Below are 18,932 nucleotides of genomic sequence, written 5' to 3' on the forward strand. Positions count from 1 at the left end.
CTCTGTAAGCTTCCACCCAAATCCAAATAAAATTAAAAAAAAATATATCAGCCATTGAAAACCCTATGGAACACAGTTCTACAATGACACACATATGGTCATCATGGGTTGGAATCTATTCAATGGTAACTGGCTTAAGGTCTGTGGGTAACACAGTTTGCACTCAACTACTAACTGGAGGTTGGTGGTTCAAACCCACCCAGCAGCACCTCGGAAGAAAGATTACCCCAGGCTGTACATCTTTACAGACACAGACTGCCACATGTTTCTCCCACAGAGCAGCTGGTGGGTTCCAACTACCAGCTTTGTGGTTAGCAGCCCAAGAACTTGAAGCACTTGCCACCAGGACTCCTTAATAAAGGGTGAAGCTTTCTGTGCATTTATGTATTTGTTGTTATTGTTGTTGTTGTTATGTGCCATCGAATCAAACCCGACTAATGAGATGTGATTAAGCTATTCAGACCATAAAGAACTATACGATTAAAGGCATTATTATTACTACTACTATTATCATTGGACTCATCATCTCTGCACAGATTGCTCCTAGGTTTCCCACGTTCCTCTGACCTCTAATAAAGCTTATTTACAACTACTGTTTTCAGCATGGTATTTTTGAGCTCACTGATTTTCCCTATCTTGTGTTTCTTACAGCATGCAGCTAAACTCATATGCTCAGGACGGGTCTTCACAACCTGATCCCTGTCCAAACTGCTTCCCCTCCACTCAGTACACAGACCTCTAGCTATGGAGGCTGGTGTGCTTCCTGATCAGCAATGCACTCAGTCATGCACTTTTCATGTTCTTCTCATCCAGACCGTCTATCCGACTCCTATGTACCTAGACAAAAATCTGCCTTTGCAGGTGCCATAGAGATCATCTAGAGCCCAACTTTCTTACAGATTATGGAACAGGCTCAGAGAGTAATAAAAGTAGGCCATCTAGAGAGTACCAAAACAAGCTGGTATGAATCCCATTACACAAGAGATGATCTTCAACTTCTCCAATCCGCACTGACCTCCGTGTCCTCTGATATCCAGCACTCAGATGCTGCCAAAAGTACTTCAGTGCTACTATGGTCTTAGATCATTTGATAGTTTCATATAGTGTTAAGCTTCTAATGGCTGTTGCTAAATACTTGCTGATGTGTGTATTGTATTTTCCCCCAGTGAGTAGGCTTTACAGTCACCTACCTGCCTCCTAAAACTCTACAAGACTTTGCAGAAAATGAATCATCAATTTGATTTGTTGTTTCTTCAAAACTTTGGCTGGAACCTTGAAACTGTGGTTCTGAAAACAAGTGAATCTTTGAAAAAGTAAACAGAAACACATAAATTATTTTCCTATACACATGAACTCATTCAGACTTTGAAATGATGACCCAAACATGACTTGTTAACTCTTGTAAACTGTTGTGAATTTTAAAAAATCCTTAGGTTTCTATTTCTACATTAATGGCCAATTAGAAACACGTTGGCTGTGCCGTTCATGACTGCTTAATTTGAGACATCAAAGGAAGATCCAACAGTAGAAAGCATAGCTTTCTATAGAACACCATATTGTAATAATGGGTGAGTACTTTAAAGTGTTGTTGTGGCCAAAAGTAATTCTTCATCATTAACAATAAACTGTATTTTAGAAATACATAGCATAGTTTTTCTACCTTTCAATGGAAGATACTTGCTGACTTATTGGAATTTTTATTGGATGCAGAGAGATTTCCAATAAAGGATGATGCCATGGGGTTTGTGCTTCTATAATTATGGCTGTCTGAACATTTCCATTAAAAAGTCTAAATAACGTCTGTAACACTTCGGTTGATGTAGAGAGTCAGCATTGAAAAGGCTTGAGTGAGAGACCATAAAAATGTGTGTCTAATGCAGACACAGCAAATATGAAAATTCATTATTCTAGTTGACATATAGCGTAATGACTATATGCTACTATGTGAAATACTAATCTTGGCATATTAATGTAAACTCTGATTCAATGTAATGATATAAAATCCAACTTTATATAACAATCACATTTTAATAATTTAATATTTAGAGATAGTCCAGAATGCTATCAATTAAGTTAAAAGTAAACTTAAACCACATTTAAAAAATATAATTATGCTTTCATGCACTAGAGTGGTTAAAACTAACAAAATATCCCAAATATCTGACATGTTACACATAAGGAAAGTTTGGCTTTTAAATGGAAGACCCCTAATTATAGAAAATAGAAATTTTTTTAAAGTTACCTTATTTCTTCTCCTTGGGCCAGTGAACGAATCCTAAAGATTTTTAAAAGGAAGAGAAAAGCAAATGAGTAGAATAGAATTTTGAACAAGTCTTTTCTTCCAGAATATCAGTAATTACTATTAAACATAACCTCAGAATATTTCTATAACAATCAATATTACATAACCAGGAGCAAACATTAAGGAAATCCACAGTTCAATGAATTTTTCTCATACAAAAATTTCTCTCCTTACCAAACATATGGGCTGAAGAGAAGAGATCTTACAATTTTTGCCTCCCCAATCCTCGAAATTGGTATATAAGCCTTTATCCAGTATGTACTGTTCTCCTGTGAAGTCTGGGTTTTCATATGCTACCCATCTAAAGAAATAAAAACACTAACTTGTATAATTCATATTTAACATGTAAAATAAAGCTATCAAACATATTTGAGTTAATATGTATCATACAGGTATTTATTTGTTTTGCTAATAAGTAATCTTTAAATTTTTCTTGTTCTCTATTCATCTTTCAGGAGCAGACAGATCTGTATATACGACACATCAAAACAGTAAGCAAACAAATCTTTACATGAACCTTTTTGTGCCCTCGCTTGTCAAATCCCATTTAATAAGAAACAGCTCCAATGTGGATATCTGTGTTTCCTTCTTTCCCTTTGTTTTTTTGAACATTTTATTGTGCTTTGGGTGAAAGTTTACAGAGCACTTTAGTTTCCCATTCAACAATTTATACACATTTTGTGACAGTAGTTGCAAATGTGTTTCTTTCATTCTTTTATTTATTTTTTAATGTGTTTCTTTCTAATTCTGAAGAAACAATTTGGACTTTCAAAAACTTGCAAAAGTTCTGTTAATAAGCAATCAGCAATTCCTTTTATTACCAACATTAAAATATTTTGGCAGAAAGAGCTTACAGGAAGCTGGGTCTATTACACAACCAACCACACTGAAAAAAAAATTAACAGAAGAAATGTTAAAAAAAAAAAAAAGAGCATCTATTTAAAACTAAAATTTTATTTAAAACAAGTTCCAAAATGACACCATTATGGAATAAAATTGAACAAAGTAAAAGAAACAGTAAAAACAAATCTCTTTGTGAGTATTTTCATTTATCATTATAGTATTCTAAATTCAGAGAAGGAAACTAAGGAAATCAGCTTATTGATACTATTTTCTATTCAAAGAAAAGGTCTTTGGAATGAAGAAGCTTTTCAATTTTGTCATGTTGGAGAAATATTCAGTAGCTAACCCATTGCTATCCAGTTGATTCCAACTCATAATGAAACTAGAGGACAGAATATAATGGCCAGTGAACAAATCCTAAAGATTTTTGAAAGGAAGAGAAAAGCAAATGTGTAGAGTAGAGTAGCTACTACTACTGAGTATCTACTCCTCAGTTAATTCATTGTTGTTGTGCTTCTCTCAGAGCTTAAAAATCATAATAATAATAAAAAATAAAAATAAATTAAAAAATCATAATACCTATATATGAGTATAAGGAGCTCTGGTGGCATAGTGCCTGAGGCATTTGACTGCTAACCAGAATCAACAACAGTGTGTTTGTTGTGTCCCCCCTACATAGACACACCTTATAGTTCAGCCTGTCCATCCATTTATCTACCAGTAGACCAATGTTTGCCTTCACTGACAACACAGTACTGTATGTGCAAAAGGGTTCATCTTTGTTGTCTGTACCTCCTATGCACCACTCTATGTCTTCCTCCTTCTCAATGCCACCATGTTCATCACCCACATTTGGTACATTGCCCTTCTCTTTACCCAAATCAATACTTGTTTCTACCTATCTAGCAGTGTTTCCTCCCTTTCCCTCCCACCCCTGGTAACCAACAAAGAAAATTTCCTTCTATATATAAACTTTTCCTCGACTTTTTACAATAACAAACTAACAAACAAATTCACAGCTGTCAAGTCGGATCCGACTCATAACAACCCCTTCTTGGGCTTCCGAGGCAGTATCACTATGGAAGTAGATTGTCCAGTCTTCCTTCCGAGGAGTGGCTGGTGGGTTTGAACCGCCAGCCTTCTGGTTAGCAGTCAAATGCCTTACGCACTATGCCACCAGAGCTCCTTGGTTGTTTACAACAACAGACTGATATAATATTTATCCTTTTGTGATTGACTTATTTCACTCAGTGTAATGTCCTCCAAGTTCATTTATGTTATGCAGTGTTTTACAGATTCTACGTTATTCTTTATGGTTGCATAGTATTCCATTGTGTGTAGGTAGCATAGTTTGGTTATCCATTCTTCTGTTAATGGGCACCTAGGTTGTTACCATCTTTTTGCTATTGTAAATAGCGTTGCGATGAACATGAGTGTGCATATATCTGTTCTTGTCCTGGTTCTCACTTGTTTAGGATATATACCTAGTAATTTGCTGGGTCAAATGGTATTACTATTTCCAATTTTTTAAGGAATTGCCATACTGCTTGGTTGTATCATTTTACAGTCCCCCATTAGGGATCACCTTTCTTTGGAATGGGCACAAATATGGACCTCTTCCAGTCAATTGTCCAGATAGCTGTCTTCCAAATTTCTTGGTATAAATGTGTGAGTACTTTCAGTGTTACATCCATTTGTTGAAAAATCTGTATTGGTATTCCATCAATTTCTGGAGCCTTGTTTTTCACCAATGCCTTCAGTGCAGCTTGGACTCCTTCCTTCAATACCATTGGTTCTCGATCATATGCTACCTCCTGAAATGGTTGTACATCTACTAATTCTTTTTTTCTATCTTCTTTTGATGCTTACTGTATTATTCAGTATTTTGCCCATAGAATCCTTCACTATTGCAACTTGAGGCTTGAAGTTTTTCTTCATTTCTTTCAGCTTGAGAAATGTCAAGTGCATTCTTCCTTTTTGGTTTTCTAACTCCAGGTCTTTGCATATTTCATTTTAATACTTTACTTTGTCTTCTTGAGCTATCCTTTGAAATCAGTTCAGCTTTTTTCCTCCATTTCTTCCATTCATTTTAGTGACTCTACATTCAAGAGTAAATTTCAGGGTCTCTTCTGACATCTATTTTGGTCTTTTTAAAAATTTTTCTCTTTAATGAGCTTTTGCTTTCTTCATGTATGATGTCCTTGATATCACCCCACAACTTGTTTAGTCATTGGTGTTCAATGCCTCAAGTCTGTTTTGAGATGGTTTCTAAATTCAGATGTGATATACTCATGTTCGTACTTTGCCCTCATGGACTTGTTTTAATTTTCTTTAATTTCATCTTGAGCTTAACCAAAAAACCCAAACTCACTGCTGTTGAGTTGGATCTGACTCATAGCAACCCCTCCTTGGGTTTCCCAGGCAGTATCACTACAGAAGTAGATTGCCCAACCTTCCTTCCAAGAACGGTCATTTCATAGTGGGTCCCTGGCCTTGTTCTGATTGATAATACTTCTCCATCATCTCTTTCCACATATATAGTCAATTTTATTCTTGTATATTCCATTCAGTGAGATCCATGTGTATAGTTGCTGTTTGTGTGGTTATAAAAGGTATTTCCAAGGAATAAGTCATTAGTCTTTCAAAATTCTATCATATGATCTCCAGTGTCATTTCTATCATCAAGACCCTATTATCCAATTACTGATCCTTCTTCTTTGTTTCCAACTCTCTCATTCCAATACCAGTAATTATAAGTGCATCTTAACTGCATGTCTGATCGATTTCAAACTGCAGAAGTTGGTAAAAATCTTCAAATTCTAACCCACTCCAGTGGCTTCCAGCCAAACAAAAGACAGTCTTATGAGCTGAACATTTACATTAGGTATACACACTCCTTGGAGAGTTCAATCATGGGAGAATAGAAGGGCTGTGTATGCACAGGGAGGCAGCTTAGGGGGCAGGAGTGCATGGGAGGGAAGGACACAGGGAAGAGGTAACTATGGAGAGGAAGTGAGAAGAGAGCTGTCTCATTGTGGGAAATTGTAGACCATGTCATGAGACAAAGTGGATGTGAACTGCTTGTAAGGGAAATGAATTCGCTCTTTAAACTTTCATCCAAATCACAATAAAAATTTAAAAAAAAACTTCAAATTTTCATCTTTGGCATTGGTGGTTGGTATGTAAATTTGAATAATAGTTGTATTCAATTAACTGCTCTTCTTGTAAACATATGGATATTATCCTATCACTGACAGCACTGATTTCAGGAAAGATCTTGAAAAGTTCTTTTTGACAATGGATGGGATGCTGTTTCTCTTCAATTTGTCATTCCCAGGACAACAGACGATCTGATTATCTGATTCAAAATGGCCAATACCGGTCCATTTCAACTCACTAATGCCTGGGATATTGATCTTCAAGAATTTCATTTAATTTCCAACAACTTCCAATTTTCCTTTATTAATACTTCTCACTGTTTTGTATGATTTTGAGTCATGCCACATTAGCAAATCAAAGTCCAGAAATCTTTACTCCATCCAAGTCATTAAAGTCAACGCTCCTTTGAAGAGACAACTCAGAACTTTCCAAAATGCTTTCACATCTATTATCACATTTAATCTTGTAGAGAGGTACTGATATTCCCTTTTAAAGGCTAGAAAGCCCAAAGACACAGGAATGTTAATTTTCAATTCATTTATTCATCCAATCAACATTGATTAGTCATTTACTATGTGTCAGAAACCAGACTGAAACTGTGAATACAAAAATGAAAGACAAAACCCCTGCCCTCAAAAGTTTACAGATAGATAGTTTGTAAGCTCCATGGGGGCAGAGCTGTATCTTAAAAAAAAGAAAAAAGTTCTCAGATGGGTAAGAATCATGACTGATAATCATTTGCACATATTTATTTTTAATGTGAAGTGATTTGCACAAGACAACACAATCAATTAATGGCCAGGTCATGACTGAACTACTCCTCCTTCACTCTTCCTTCACTCTGTGACCTTACTGCCATTGACCCTATACAGTTTCCTTTCATTTACTGTTGTAGTATACTATAACAGCCCACATACTTCATAATTAGAATATTGTTATTGTTGTTAAGTGCCATCAAGTCAGATCTGACTCATAGCAACTCTATGTACAATAGAACGAAACACTGCCTGGTCCTGCACCAGCCTAACAATACTAGCTATACCCGAGCCCACTGTTGCAGCCATTGTGTCAATCCATCTTGTTGAGGATCTTTGCCTTTTTCACTGACCTCCCACCTTACCAAGCATGATATCCTTCTCCAGGGAATGGTCCCTTCTGACAACATGACCAAAGTAGGTGAGACGAAGTCCAGCCATTCTTGCTTCCAAGGAGCATCCCGGCTGCCTTCTTCCAGGACAGATTTGTTAGTTCTTCTGGCAGTCCATGGTACTTTCAGTATTCTTCATCAAAACCATCAACTCTTCTGTCTTCTTTTTTCATTGCCCCACCTTCACATGCATATAAGGTGATTGAAAACACCATGGCTTGGGTTAGGCACACCTTAGTCTTCAAAGAGACATCTTTGCTCTTCAGCACTTGAAAGAGGTCTTTTGCAGCATATTTGCCCAATACAATACATCATCTGATTTCTTAACTGCTGCTTCCATTGGTGTTGATTGGGGATCCAAGCAATATGAAATCTTTGATAACTTCAATCTTTTCTCCACTTATCATGATGCTGCTTATTGGCTCAGCTGTGAGGATTTTTGTTTTCTTTATGATGAGATGTAAACCACACTGCAGTCTTTAATGTTCATCAGTAAGTGCTTCAAGTCATCTTCACTTTCAGCAAGTAGGCTGTTAAAGACTCTTCCTCCAATCCAAGATGTTGTGTTCTTCTTCATACAGTCCAGCTTCTTATATTACTTGCTCAACATACAGATTGAGTTTGTATGGTGAAAGGATATAACCCTGACACACTCCCTTCCATGCAGTATCCCCTTCTGTTTGAACAATAGCCTCCTGGTCCATGTACAGGTTTCTCTTGAGTACAATTAAGTGTTCTGGAATTCCTATTCTTCTCAATGTTATCCATAATTCGTTATGACCCACATAGTCAAATGCTTTTGCATAGTCAATAAAACATAAATAAACATCTTTCTGGTATTCTTTGCATTCATCCAGTAGATTATGAATTTACTATCTAAATGGCTTGATTTAAAAAAAAAAAAAAAAAACTTGTGGTAGTTAAGGTTGTTGTCAACTTGGCTGGGCCTGGTTGAGTGGCTGGGCAGCTGGATGTAGTTATTCCCCATGGTGAGACTGGTGATTAATTCCATGGTGGAATCTACTGGGGCATATGAGTAGCTGCTTTAAGGATGTGGTCTGCTTCCAGTATATAAGAAACAACTTTGAGGAAGGTCTCCAGCTGATGGCATGCTTGAACACTGTACATAGCTGAGTCATGGTTCAGAAGCCTGCCATGTTGCCTTGCCAATCTTGGGACTATTAATGGACTTGAATTAATGGCCTGACATGTGGTTTAGTAGTATGGAGACTGTGCCTTTTCACTTGTTGACTTTGGGTTTGTTAGCCTCAGCAGCTAGCAGCTGCCTGAGTGAAGAGATGCCTGTGGATTCAGTGGGCTGATAGAGCTGAAGCCCAAGGTGGAGGGGCTTTCACCCAGCCCCTAGAATCTGGCACTTTGAACTCAGACTTAAAGCCTCCAAACTGTGAGAGAATAAACTCTTGTTTGTTCAAGTCACTCCACTTGTGGTATATTCCTGTCAGAGCACTGTTAGGTAACTGAAACTGAAAACTCAACTGCTATCACTACTAGAAAATGAAAAGGAGAAAAAGAACATTGCAAAAATCTCAAGCAATAAGTAGCTTTTGACAACTAATATCCATAACTCACTTCTGCCTATCCGAATGGAGCAGATGGCAGTAGGCAGCAGGTGTGGTCTATTTCAGAAAACACTTCCCTTCCCTCACCATCAAATCCTCATTAACAGGTTTAAAAAATCTATTATTTTTACCTAGTCCCTGGGTGATGCAAATGGTTAACATGGTCAGCTGCTAGTGAAAGGGTTGGAAGTTCCAGTGTGCACAGAGACACCTTGGAAGAAAGGCCTGGTGATCTACTTCAGAAAGGAGATTAAATCTATGGAGTGTAGATCTACTCTGACTCAACAGCAACTCATGTTGGTTTCTAGTTATGCTTTAAATAATGTGAGCTGATGAGTTAGGAGATCTAGTTCTAGCTGTAGCCCTAACATGAAATTTCAGGAGTTCTGGTAGCATAGTGCCTAAGGCACTTGACTGCTAACCAGAAGGCTGGCGGTTCAAACCCACCAGCCACTCCTCGGAAGGAAGATGGGGCAATCTCCTTCTGTAGTGATACCGCTTCGGAAACCCAAGGAGGGGGGCGCTATGAGTCGGGTCCAACTGGACGGCACATAACAACAACAACAACAACCTTTGTCAAATTTCATTTTCATTTATAAATAAGGAGGTTGGGCAAGGTCACAGCACTCACATCATGTGAAATTGGACAGCACATAGGTGTGTGTGAGTGTGTGTGTGTGTGCCTCTGTTTATACTGCCTTTAACCTGTCACATGTTATGAAGGGGAAAATGGCAACAAAGAAGTGTGAAGCGTCACTCCATAGGGAAGAGTGTCTGTATATCCAGAAAATCTAAGTCATATCACAAAAGGTGTTCTTGGCAGGGCTCTGGGTCAGTAACAAGTTAGAGAAGAACAGAGTTTGGTTAAAGACCTTTTCATTTGATTGTTTGACTTTAAGGTTAGTTGATATGGGCATATCTACCAAAAAAAAAACAAAAAATGCAAACTCACTGCCATCGAGTCAAATCCGACTCATAGAGGTGGTATCACTATGGCAGTAGGTTGCCTGACTTTCCTTCTGAGGAGTGCCTGGTGGGTTTGAACTGCCAGTCTTCTGGTTAGCAGTCAAATGCCTTAGGCACTATGCCACCAGAGCTCCCAGCTTATCTACCAGGCAGGTAAAAAGCCCGTGAGAAGGGGATTGGATACACAAAAGAGAGAGAGTAATAACTGAGCAAGTCCAGGAGAAGTTTCATCCAATCTTTTTTGTTTTCTTAAGCAAGTATGGGTACTTTCACTCCCTATAAAATGAAAATAAACTACTTGTAAGTAAATATGCAACACATAGGTAGCCTATCTAATTCAGATATTACTTAAATTGACTATAATTTTATTTTCATTCTAAGATACAGCCCTAGATGAATCATCCTTGATTATAGGGGGAAAAACAAAAACACAACAAAACTCAGATCAGAGATTCTCTGGTATATCTATGATTTAGAGTCTACTTTTACTTGGACTCTTAAGAGAAAATTCCTCCCTGTCTTTGTTTAAATGTATTCTGCACATATGAATCAACACTTCTTTGCTTATAAGACTACTGGGGGCGGGGAGGTGTACAAGTATTAACGGGTCCCAGCCTGGTGGAATAAGTGCTCAGAAATTAAAGCCTGCAGTGCAGACTAGCTCATGTGTGGAGAAGAAAAAATAAAAAGAATTTAAAACAATTTTATTTTTTATATGAACTCTAAAGCATTTCACTATGCTTAGGTTTTTGTTTGTTTGTTTGTTTTAAATAGCCCAATTTCTACTATTTGAGAAAGAGTAGAACACTGAACTAGAAAATGATGAGTAGGGCTGTGTAAAGGTATTTCCTTTGATGTTCCAGGAGGAAATGGAATGCAGTTGGGTTCATGAGCATCTTCTGAAAGTTTCTGAGCTAGTAATCAAATTACCCAAATCCATCGCCGTGGAGTGAATTCCGACTCCTAGCGATCCTGCATAGGACAGAGTGGAACTGCCCCATAGGGTTTCCAAGACTGTAATCATTACTGGAAGCAGACTGCTATATCTTTCTCTTGCAGAGTAGCTAGTGGCTTTGAACTGCTGACCTTTCAGTTAACAGCCTAGTGTTTTAACCACTGTGCCACCAGAAAAAAAACAACTCACTGCCATTGAGTTGATTCTGACTCATACCGACCCCTACTGGGTTTCCAAGGCTGTAAATCTTTATGGAAGTAGATCGCCCCATCTTCCTTCAGTGGAGTGGCTAGTGGGTTTGAACCGCTGACCTTCTGGTTAGCAGTCAAATGCCTTTTTCACTAGGTCACCAGAGTGCCACCAGGGCTCTTTAATAAAGTTTAGTATCCAGGGATTTAGCCATTTGATAGTGAGCTTACTGGGGGAAACTCCCATAGAACAAGAATTTCAAAAGTATTTTTTCTGACTTTGAATCCCATACTAAGAAATAAGGATCCAGACAAAAATGCTTATCTACTAACAAGAATAAAGCCACTAAAATAAAATAAAAATAACTTTCATTTGAAACTGTACGTTAGTCTTCCTTCCTCATTGTGGACCATCCAAACTTTCCTGTCTTTCAGGGTCCCACTCTAGTGCCACCTCCTCCACAAACTCTTCCTTGTGCCCAGACTGGAAATCAATCTCTCCCTGTTGTGGATTCCCAAAGCACGTAATCTCTAACTCTTTTGAACCAATACTTACATTTTACATAAATACTGTAACTTCTTTGAGGACATAACTATAATGCTGTGCACATAACAGACCTTCATAAATATTTGTCAAATGATCAACTGAATGAAATATTCAGAAGCACCTGGCCTTGGTAAACCCAGAAGCCACAATCGCTGGGTGTGAAGAATGTAAAGGAAGTGGTATGTGTGCATGTGTGGGCACATGCCTCCCGTCGACTTCCTCCTCCTCCTCCCCAGCACCAACAACTACTACACCCAGAGAAAAACCTAAGGCAGGAAATGCAACTAGAAATGACTAAAAATAGAAACATATAGAAGCAATTTTTATGAAGGAAATATGTTTTAAGCTAGCAAGGACTGGGGAAAAAGGAAAGGGGATTGGCTCAGGTTCAGAGCACAATAATTCCACCTTTTTTTTTTTTTTTAAACAGTATAATCTACATAAATAGTCTAAGCAAATTGTACTAGCATCCTTTTGCTTCTTTGCCTAAGGTGGATGACTGGGCTCTGACTAATAGTGCCAACACACCTGGTGAATTTCAAAATGTTGCCTGTTTCACCAGACTGAGTTGTCCACTATTTTTTCTAAATAATTAACTTTAAAGACACTCTAAAATAATGTAGAACCATAACAACATTTCAGATGCCTCTGCCATTCCGTAATTTTTGTGGGCAGCCAACACTAATTCTAAAACGTTAGGGTTCCATAACAGGACCAAGTACAGGCATTTCCTACTAATAATGGAAAACACTTATCTCATTCCATCAAGATCGTACCACATACAACAGCCTACACAAGGATTTGGTAAACATGACTAACAGTAAATGCATACTGTGGGCAGGTTACTGTGGGAGGCATCATGAAGTACAACAGAGCTATGGTTAGAATGATCCAAGTAGCCTTAGCACTCATGACATCAAAAACCTAACATCAAACATTCTCAACAGCACCAGTGAGTTCATGCAACTATCTGAGAATATTCTCATTAATAAGAAATTAGAACAGATATCCGTTTGCATCAAAAAAATAATAACGTAACTCTTTGTAATGGACCTCTGCTGTTCTATCCCATCCAGTATCCATCCCAACTCCTTCTGGTGATCCTGAGGAACCACCCACTCCAGGCATATCCACATGGCTCCTAAGAGGCTGCACTCTATCTCAGTTCCAAGGAAGGGCACATAACCTAGGCATGGTCATCTCCCTGCCTACAGTGATTGGTTTGGGCATGTGCCTGACCCACACCTAAAGAATCAAAGTCAACGCTGGAACTTTTGTAAAAAAGTGAAGCTCTTTTCTACCAGCATTAATGAGTTAGACGACCAAAGCCAGATGCTACTAGGTGGAAAGAAGGGCCTGCCAAAAATTAGGCCAATGTAGAGGAAAGCCCAATCAAGAGAAAGAGATACCAACTTCCAATGACAATGTTTTAACCACACATGCAGCTGCGCTTGAGGCCAAAATCTTTTCCGTGACTTTTCAGTTATATAAACCAATAACTCCATTTATATTACTTAAGCCAATTGAGGTTGGTTAGCAATCACTTGCAACCCAAAGAGTCTTGGCTTATCCATCTTCCAAGAAAAATTTGCTTTAGCACTAGTAAAACATTCAACTGCTAACTTCGAGTACATTTAAATTACTATTTTTATGTCAAAATGATTGTGAAAACACACACACAAGACTGAGTGCAGAGCTATAGGAAAATCTAATGAGATTATGTCCTAATCTCAGGTTTCTAATATTAAATTACTACCATTATTTGACTCCCATTGTAAGAAATTCCTGAGACCTTTCCACGCAAAATGACTAGGGAAGCAAATCTGTAGATTACCATCATGACATCCCAAAGCCACTCCAGTGCTTTATTACACTTAACAAAAGATAATATAAGAAAGATTTTAAAAAGCAGTTGTAAAAATATTATGGCAGTGGGTGTCAAGTGACTGTTTTCCTGTTTAGCTGTAGAGCTACTTCATTACTGAGTAACTACTGTGTAAGATACTTTATTAGACTGACACAAACCAAAGAGAAGCCCAGTTTAGGTTATTTCACTTACACTCCACTCAGCACGTTAATAGACTGTGTCTTCACTCCATATCCAGTCTCCTTTAAATTGGCAACAATTCCTAATACATCAATACTGGCACCTTTAGTACCAAAGTTTTTTTCACTGTACATTATCATGTGGGCATTTGAAAAATCCTATAGAGGAAAAAAAACTTTTTAAATCAAAGGTCAGCTATTTATTATGCAAAAAAAAAAAACAAACAACCAAGTATTAAGCCTTTGGCTTTTCTTTAACTTACACCTAATATAGGTCGTAAAGACTGAAGTTCTCCATTGTAACCTCCCCAATCTTTCCAGTCCTTGTATTCACCTTCTTCTAGCAAATACTGATGACCTGTAAATCCAGGCTTCTCATAAGCAACCCAACTGCAGTGGAAAGAACATGAAGGAGTAATAATTTTTAATTGTGTTAATTTTTTTCCTGTGTTTACATCAGTTTCCTTAACAAACAACAAATAGTTACAAAGTCAGACATGGATTTATGCATTATGACCACTGGGCTTCTTCTCTAAAATTTAAGGGACAACAGAAGAGCTTGAGAAAATAATCTAAGAAATAGTTAGCAGTTCTGTAAAGGAGCATGTGTGAGCATGTGTTTATGTGTATTTAATAAGATCTGATTGAAAAGAAACTCATCAAATAAAATTGGATCTATTCTCTTCAAATAGTAATTAAATACTATGCATTTTTGTCTAATTATAACAAGACCAATTTCAGTACATGCTTCTAAAGGAAATGCGTAAGATTCATAATATAGGAAATGTGATCATAATAATTGGAAAGCAAGTTGTCATTGACTAGTAACAATCCCAATGGGCCAATTTATCAACATTTTGCTTAGTTGCCCAAACCAGCCCTCAAATCCTGGTCATGACAGGCTGAGAACATAGATATAATCCTTAGAGGCTGGTTACCTCCATGTACTTACATGCCTCTTAGAACTTTCACAGACCCCACTGACGTCAAAGGCAAACCATCATCTTCAGTCGTTTCTGTTTCACCTCCTTCCGTAAGAAAGCTCCACATTTCTGTTTCTAGTTCCACACATCTTCCTTCAAAGAAAGGCTTTTCATAGACAATTGCCTACAATAGAAATGAAATGCACCAGCAGTTTGTTCAAAGCTAATTAAATCAGTCATTTAATACCACTAAGTCCTAGAACACAAATTAATATGTTCTAATCATGTTTTTTAAAATTAACTAAATAACAACATACTATAATATAGTTAGAAAAAAAAAAAAAAATCAGGCTCTTTTCTCCTGCTGTGGATAGCCCACAACCAAAGTTCCAAAGATAAGTTTCTAAATAGCTGCCTTTTGGTCAATGTCCAGAACTGAGATGTAGGATACTGTTTAGGCAAAACTTAGAAACCAGAGAGTTCTGAAGTTGCTTTAAATATGGAACTAACTACATTATCACAGTATGTGGCATAGACGTGAGACACAGAAATAGTGAAAAGAGCACTTTGGAGCTGGCAAGGAGCTTGTCTGGAAAAGAAAAAAAAATCATCTTGGCTAATTGACAAACAGCAACAGGCCTTACAATTAGTAAATCCAACCACAAATTATGAACTTAATATAACGTTGAACCGTTTGGGTCATGGCTACACATACTGCTAGTGGTAACTACTACCTAGAGGATGGCATGTGTAAGTTGCAGCAACTTTTTTTTGGCTGCAATTAATGTTTTATGGAGGCTTATATGTGAAGTCATACAAGTTTTATATCCATGGAGATGGAGTGGGAATACAACTAAAAATATTATTTTTTCTTTTACCTTTGGATCTGTAGGGAATTCAACTTTACGGCCACCCTGGGAAGTAAAATGACATAGTAAGAAAAATAAATTTTCATCGATACATCACCATTTTATATTACCCATGGTAGTTGGTGGTAAGCCATTGAATCTCAAAGTGTAATTTCAGGCTTTAAAATTTATGAGAGACAGTTTTTAAATTATCAACAGTGCAGATGAAGACATGAGGAAGGCAGTCAAGGGTAGAGTCACACTGGTGGTCTGTGTGTTCTTTGACCCACTAAGGTTTTTGTTTGTTTTAACTCAGAAAATTTCTCATGAAAATAGTTATTTCTGGCTTCTCTTGATCAACAGTCTTAAGATCTGACATCACTGGACCCAGATTCTCACAGGCAGTAACCTTCACCTTCTGCACTTCCTAAACCTACACCAGCTTAGTGCTTCAGCCAGGCACAGCTCTGGTTTGCGGCTCCACCACTCCCTTAGCTTAACTCCCAGTCAGCCTCACTCATCGGTATTTTTTGCTCAACCCTGGAGGCATTTGATTTTACAATCCACAGCCTACAAACCTGTCAGAGTTCATACAAGTTCACAATAAGATCTGGAAGACTGCTGGGATAATTACATAGACTGTTAAAGAAAATTTGGAACTTCTCAAATGGTGAGTCTATGATGGATTATTACATTTTTATCATCTAAAGATTTTTTTAAATCCTAAAAAAAAAAGTCACTAAAACAGAGAAAAAGGGATTGCATGAAAATATTAAACAGGTCAGAAGTTAAAATCATCAATGAGAAAGCCAGAATGATATTTTTCACCAGTGTAACATTAACAGCTTTAAAACAATGTGCAGGTAAAAGGTGCACAAATGCCCCAGATGACTTGTAATTCTAAAGGAATGTGCCTGAGTTTGTCAACAAACCAGTGCTTATACAACCAAGTAAGTGCCACCTTCAAAAGTAATCTATAAACTTATCACTTTCATAAATCATTAAAAAGTGCTTTCAAAACCTGGGGTAATTCTTTCATACATTCATAATGCTAACAAAACTTGGCTTTTGAAAGTGGATTTAAGAAAAAATAAAAAATCATTTGCATTAACACCAACAAACACATAGGCAATTAAACCAAATGCTTTGGTGGGAAGGGTAGAGTTAAGATAAAAATTGCCTTCCTACATTGATATACAGGTAGATAGATGGGTGGACAGGCCAAACTATTAGGTATGTCTATGCAGAGGGGGGGGGGGGAAGGGGGGAGGCTCTGGTGGCATAGTGCCTAAGGCACTTAGACTACTAACCAGAAGTCTGGAGGTTCAAACCCAGTAGCCACTCCTCAGAAGGAAGGTTGGGCAATCTACTTCCATAGTGATACTGCCTTGGAAACCCAAGGAGGGGTTGGTATGAGTTGGGTCTGACACGACGGCACATAACAACAACAACAACAATACAGAGGGAAGTGTGCCCATGACCATGTATAGGGTTGGCAGACAATGTTTCTACAAGTGCATTTGTATGTTCTGTAAGATTTTCCAGGTATATAGTAGAGCTGACAAGGAACAAGATTGTAGCCACTTCTTGGCCACAGCCAGGTACCCAGAGGGAGCAAGTAGTTGGACCTGTGGGCTCAGGACCATGGTCACAGGGGACATCAAGTTCAACTGATATAACGTACTACACAAAAACATTGTTCCACAAGCTACTTTGGCGAGTGACTGGGATCTTAAAAGTTTGCAAGCGGCCATCTAGATGCAACGATGGGTCTCTCCTCATCCAGAACAAAGAAGAATGCAGAAAACAAAAACTGCATGGAAACAATTAGTCCAAGTGACTGCTACACCTTGTGATCCTCAGCCTATATGACTACAAGACCAGAAGAACTAGATGGTGCCTGGCTACTGTTAACCACTCAGAGTGGGATCTATGTAGGAGATCCTGGATAGAGTGGGAGAACAATGTGGAACAAAACTCAAAATTATTAAAAGAAAAAAAAAAAGGGGGACCAGATTTGCTGGTCTGACAGAGCCTGGTGGAACCCCTGAGACTATGGCCCCTAGCTACCCTTCAGGTCTGGAACTGAACCTATTCCTGTGGCTTCCAGCCAAACAAAAGACAGGGCTCTGAACTGAACATTTACATTAGCTAGACACACTCCTTGGAGAGATCAATCATGGGAAAATAGAAGGGCTGTGTATGCACAGGGAGACAGCTTGGGGGGCATGAGTGCATGGCAGGGAAGGATACAGGGTAGAGGTAACTATGGGGAGGAAGTGGTAAGGGAGCTGTTGCATTGTGGGAAATTGCAGTCAATGTCATGAGACAAAGTGTATGTGAACTGCTGTATGGAAGATTAATTTTCTCTGTAAACTTTCACCCAAATCACAATAATTTTTTTAATTTGAATATAATAAAACAAAATGAATAGCTAAAAAAAGAAAAAAAAAAATGCCTTCCTGATTTGTCTCCAAAGGACTCTGAAGACAACTGCAAAGTACAGTTTTAAAAATATGTTGGTAGCAGAAGATTTACTCCTGCTGTGGATATTCAGTGAGCAACTACTGTGATGTGCTGTACACCATGTTCAACCTTGGGACAAGACACATGCAGGTTGGGTCCTCCCAAAGCTTACAGTCTCAGAAGAGGAGAAGAACAAGGCTATATACAGTGATAAGATAGAGGATGAACAAGGCTCCTCACGTAGGCTGATACTCGGGAGAACAGCACTCACTTGGACATCCAGCTCCAGCCCCCAAAACAAAAACAAAAAACAAATAAACCCAAATCCATTGCCGTCAAGTCAACTGTGACTCACAAGGACCCTTTAGGACAGAATAGAACTGCCCCATAAGGTTTCCAATGCTATAAATCATTATGGAAGCAGACTGCCACATCTTTCTCCTTTGGAGTGCCTGGGATTTGAACTGCTGACTTTCTGGTTAGCAGCCTCACACTTTAACCATTGCAGTACCAAGGCTCCTCTGTCCCAGCCTCCATGCCCCCAAAACTGCCACCCAGCCCAGCTTTCTGTCATGACACTCAGGTTCGGTCTAAATGCCCTGTTCTGTGTCCCTGAGAGGTGCAAACAGTTAGTAACCAGCTGATAACCAAAAGGCTGGATGTTTGAATCCACCCAGAAGTGCCTTGGAAGAAAGGCCTGGCAATCTACTTCTGAAAAATCAGCCAGTGAAAACCATGTGACGCACAGTTGTACTCTGGCACACACAGTCGCCAGGAGCTGGAACTGACTCAACGGCAGCTGGTTTTGATTGGTGCACACTGCTCATGTAGGAGCTCTGGTAGCATAGTGCCTAAGGCACTTGACTGCTAACCAGAAGGCTGGCGGTTCAAACCCACCAGCCACTCCTCGGAAGGAAGATAGGGCAGTCTACTTCCGTAGTGATACTGCCTCGGAAACCCAA

At 38.5% G+C, this 18,932-nt stretch overlaps 1 protein-coding gene across 1 annotated transcript in view; it reads right to left on the bottom strand.

The window, feature by feature from the left end:
• CRYBG1 (crystallin beta-gamma domain containing 1) overlaps positions 1-18,932 on the bottom strand; it is a 314,284-nt gene that overhangs the window by 17,125 nt on the left and 278,227 nt on the right. The window contains exons 10-16 of the mRNA XM_007940839.1: positions 15,535-15,570; positions 14,686-14,840; positions 13,997-14,123; positions 13,747-13,892; positions 2,477-2,603; positions 2,243-2,275; positions 1,191-1,303 (exon numbers count right to left, since the gene is read on the bottom strand). Coding sequence (XP_007939030.1) covers positions 1,191-1,303; positions 2,243-2,275; positions 2,477-2,603; positions 13,747-13,892; positions 13,997-14,123; positions 14,686-14,840; positions 15,535-15,570 — 737 coding nt within the window. The remainder of the gene's footprint in view (positions 1-1,190; positions 1,304-2,242; positions 2,276-2,476; positions 2,604-13,746; positions 13,893-13,996; positions 14,124-14,685; positions 14,841-15,534; positions 15,571-18,932) is intronic.

This window comes from Orycteropus afer, unplaced genomic scaffold (assembly GCF_000298275.1).
Source record: "Orycteropus afer afer isolate SDZICR_OR568_19922 unplaced genomic scaffold, OryAfe1.0 scaffold00072, whole genome shotgun sequence".
NCBI classification, from domain to species: domain Eukaryota; kingdom Metazoa; phylum Chordata; class Mammalia; order Tubulidentata; family Orycteropodidae; genus Orycteropus; species Orycteropus afer.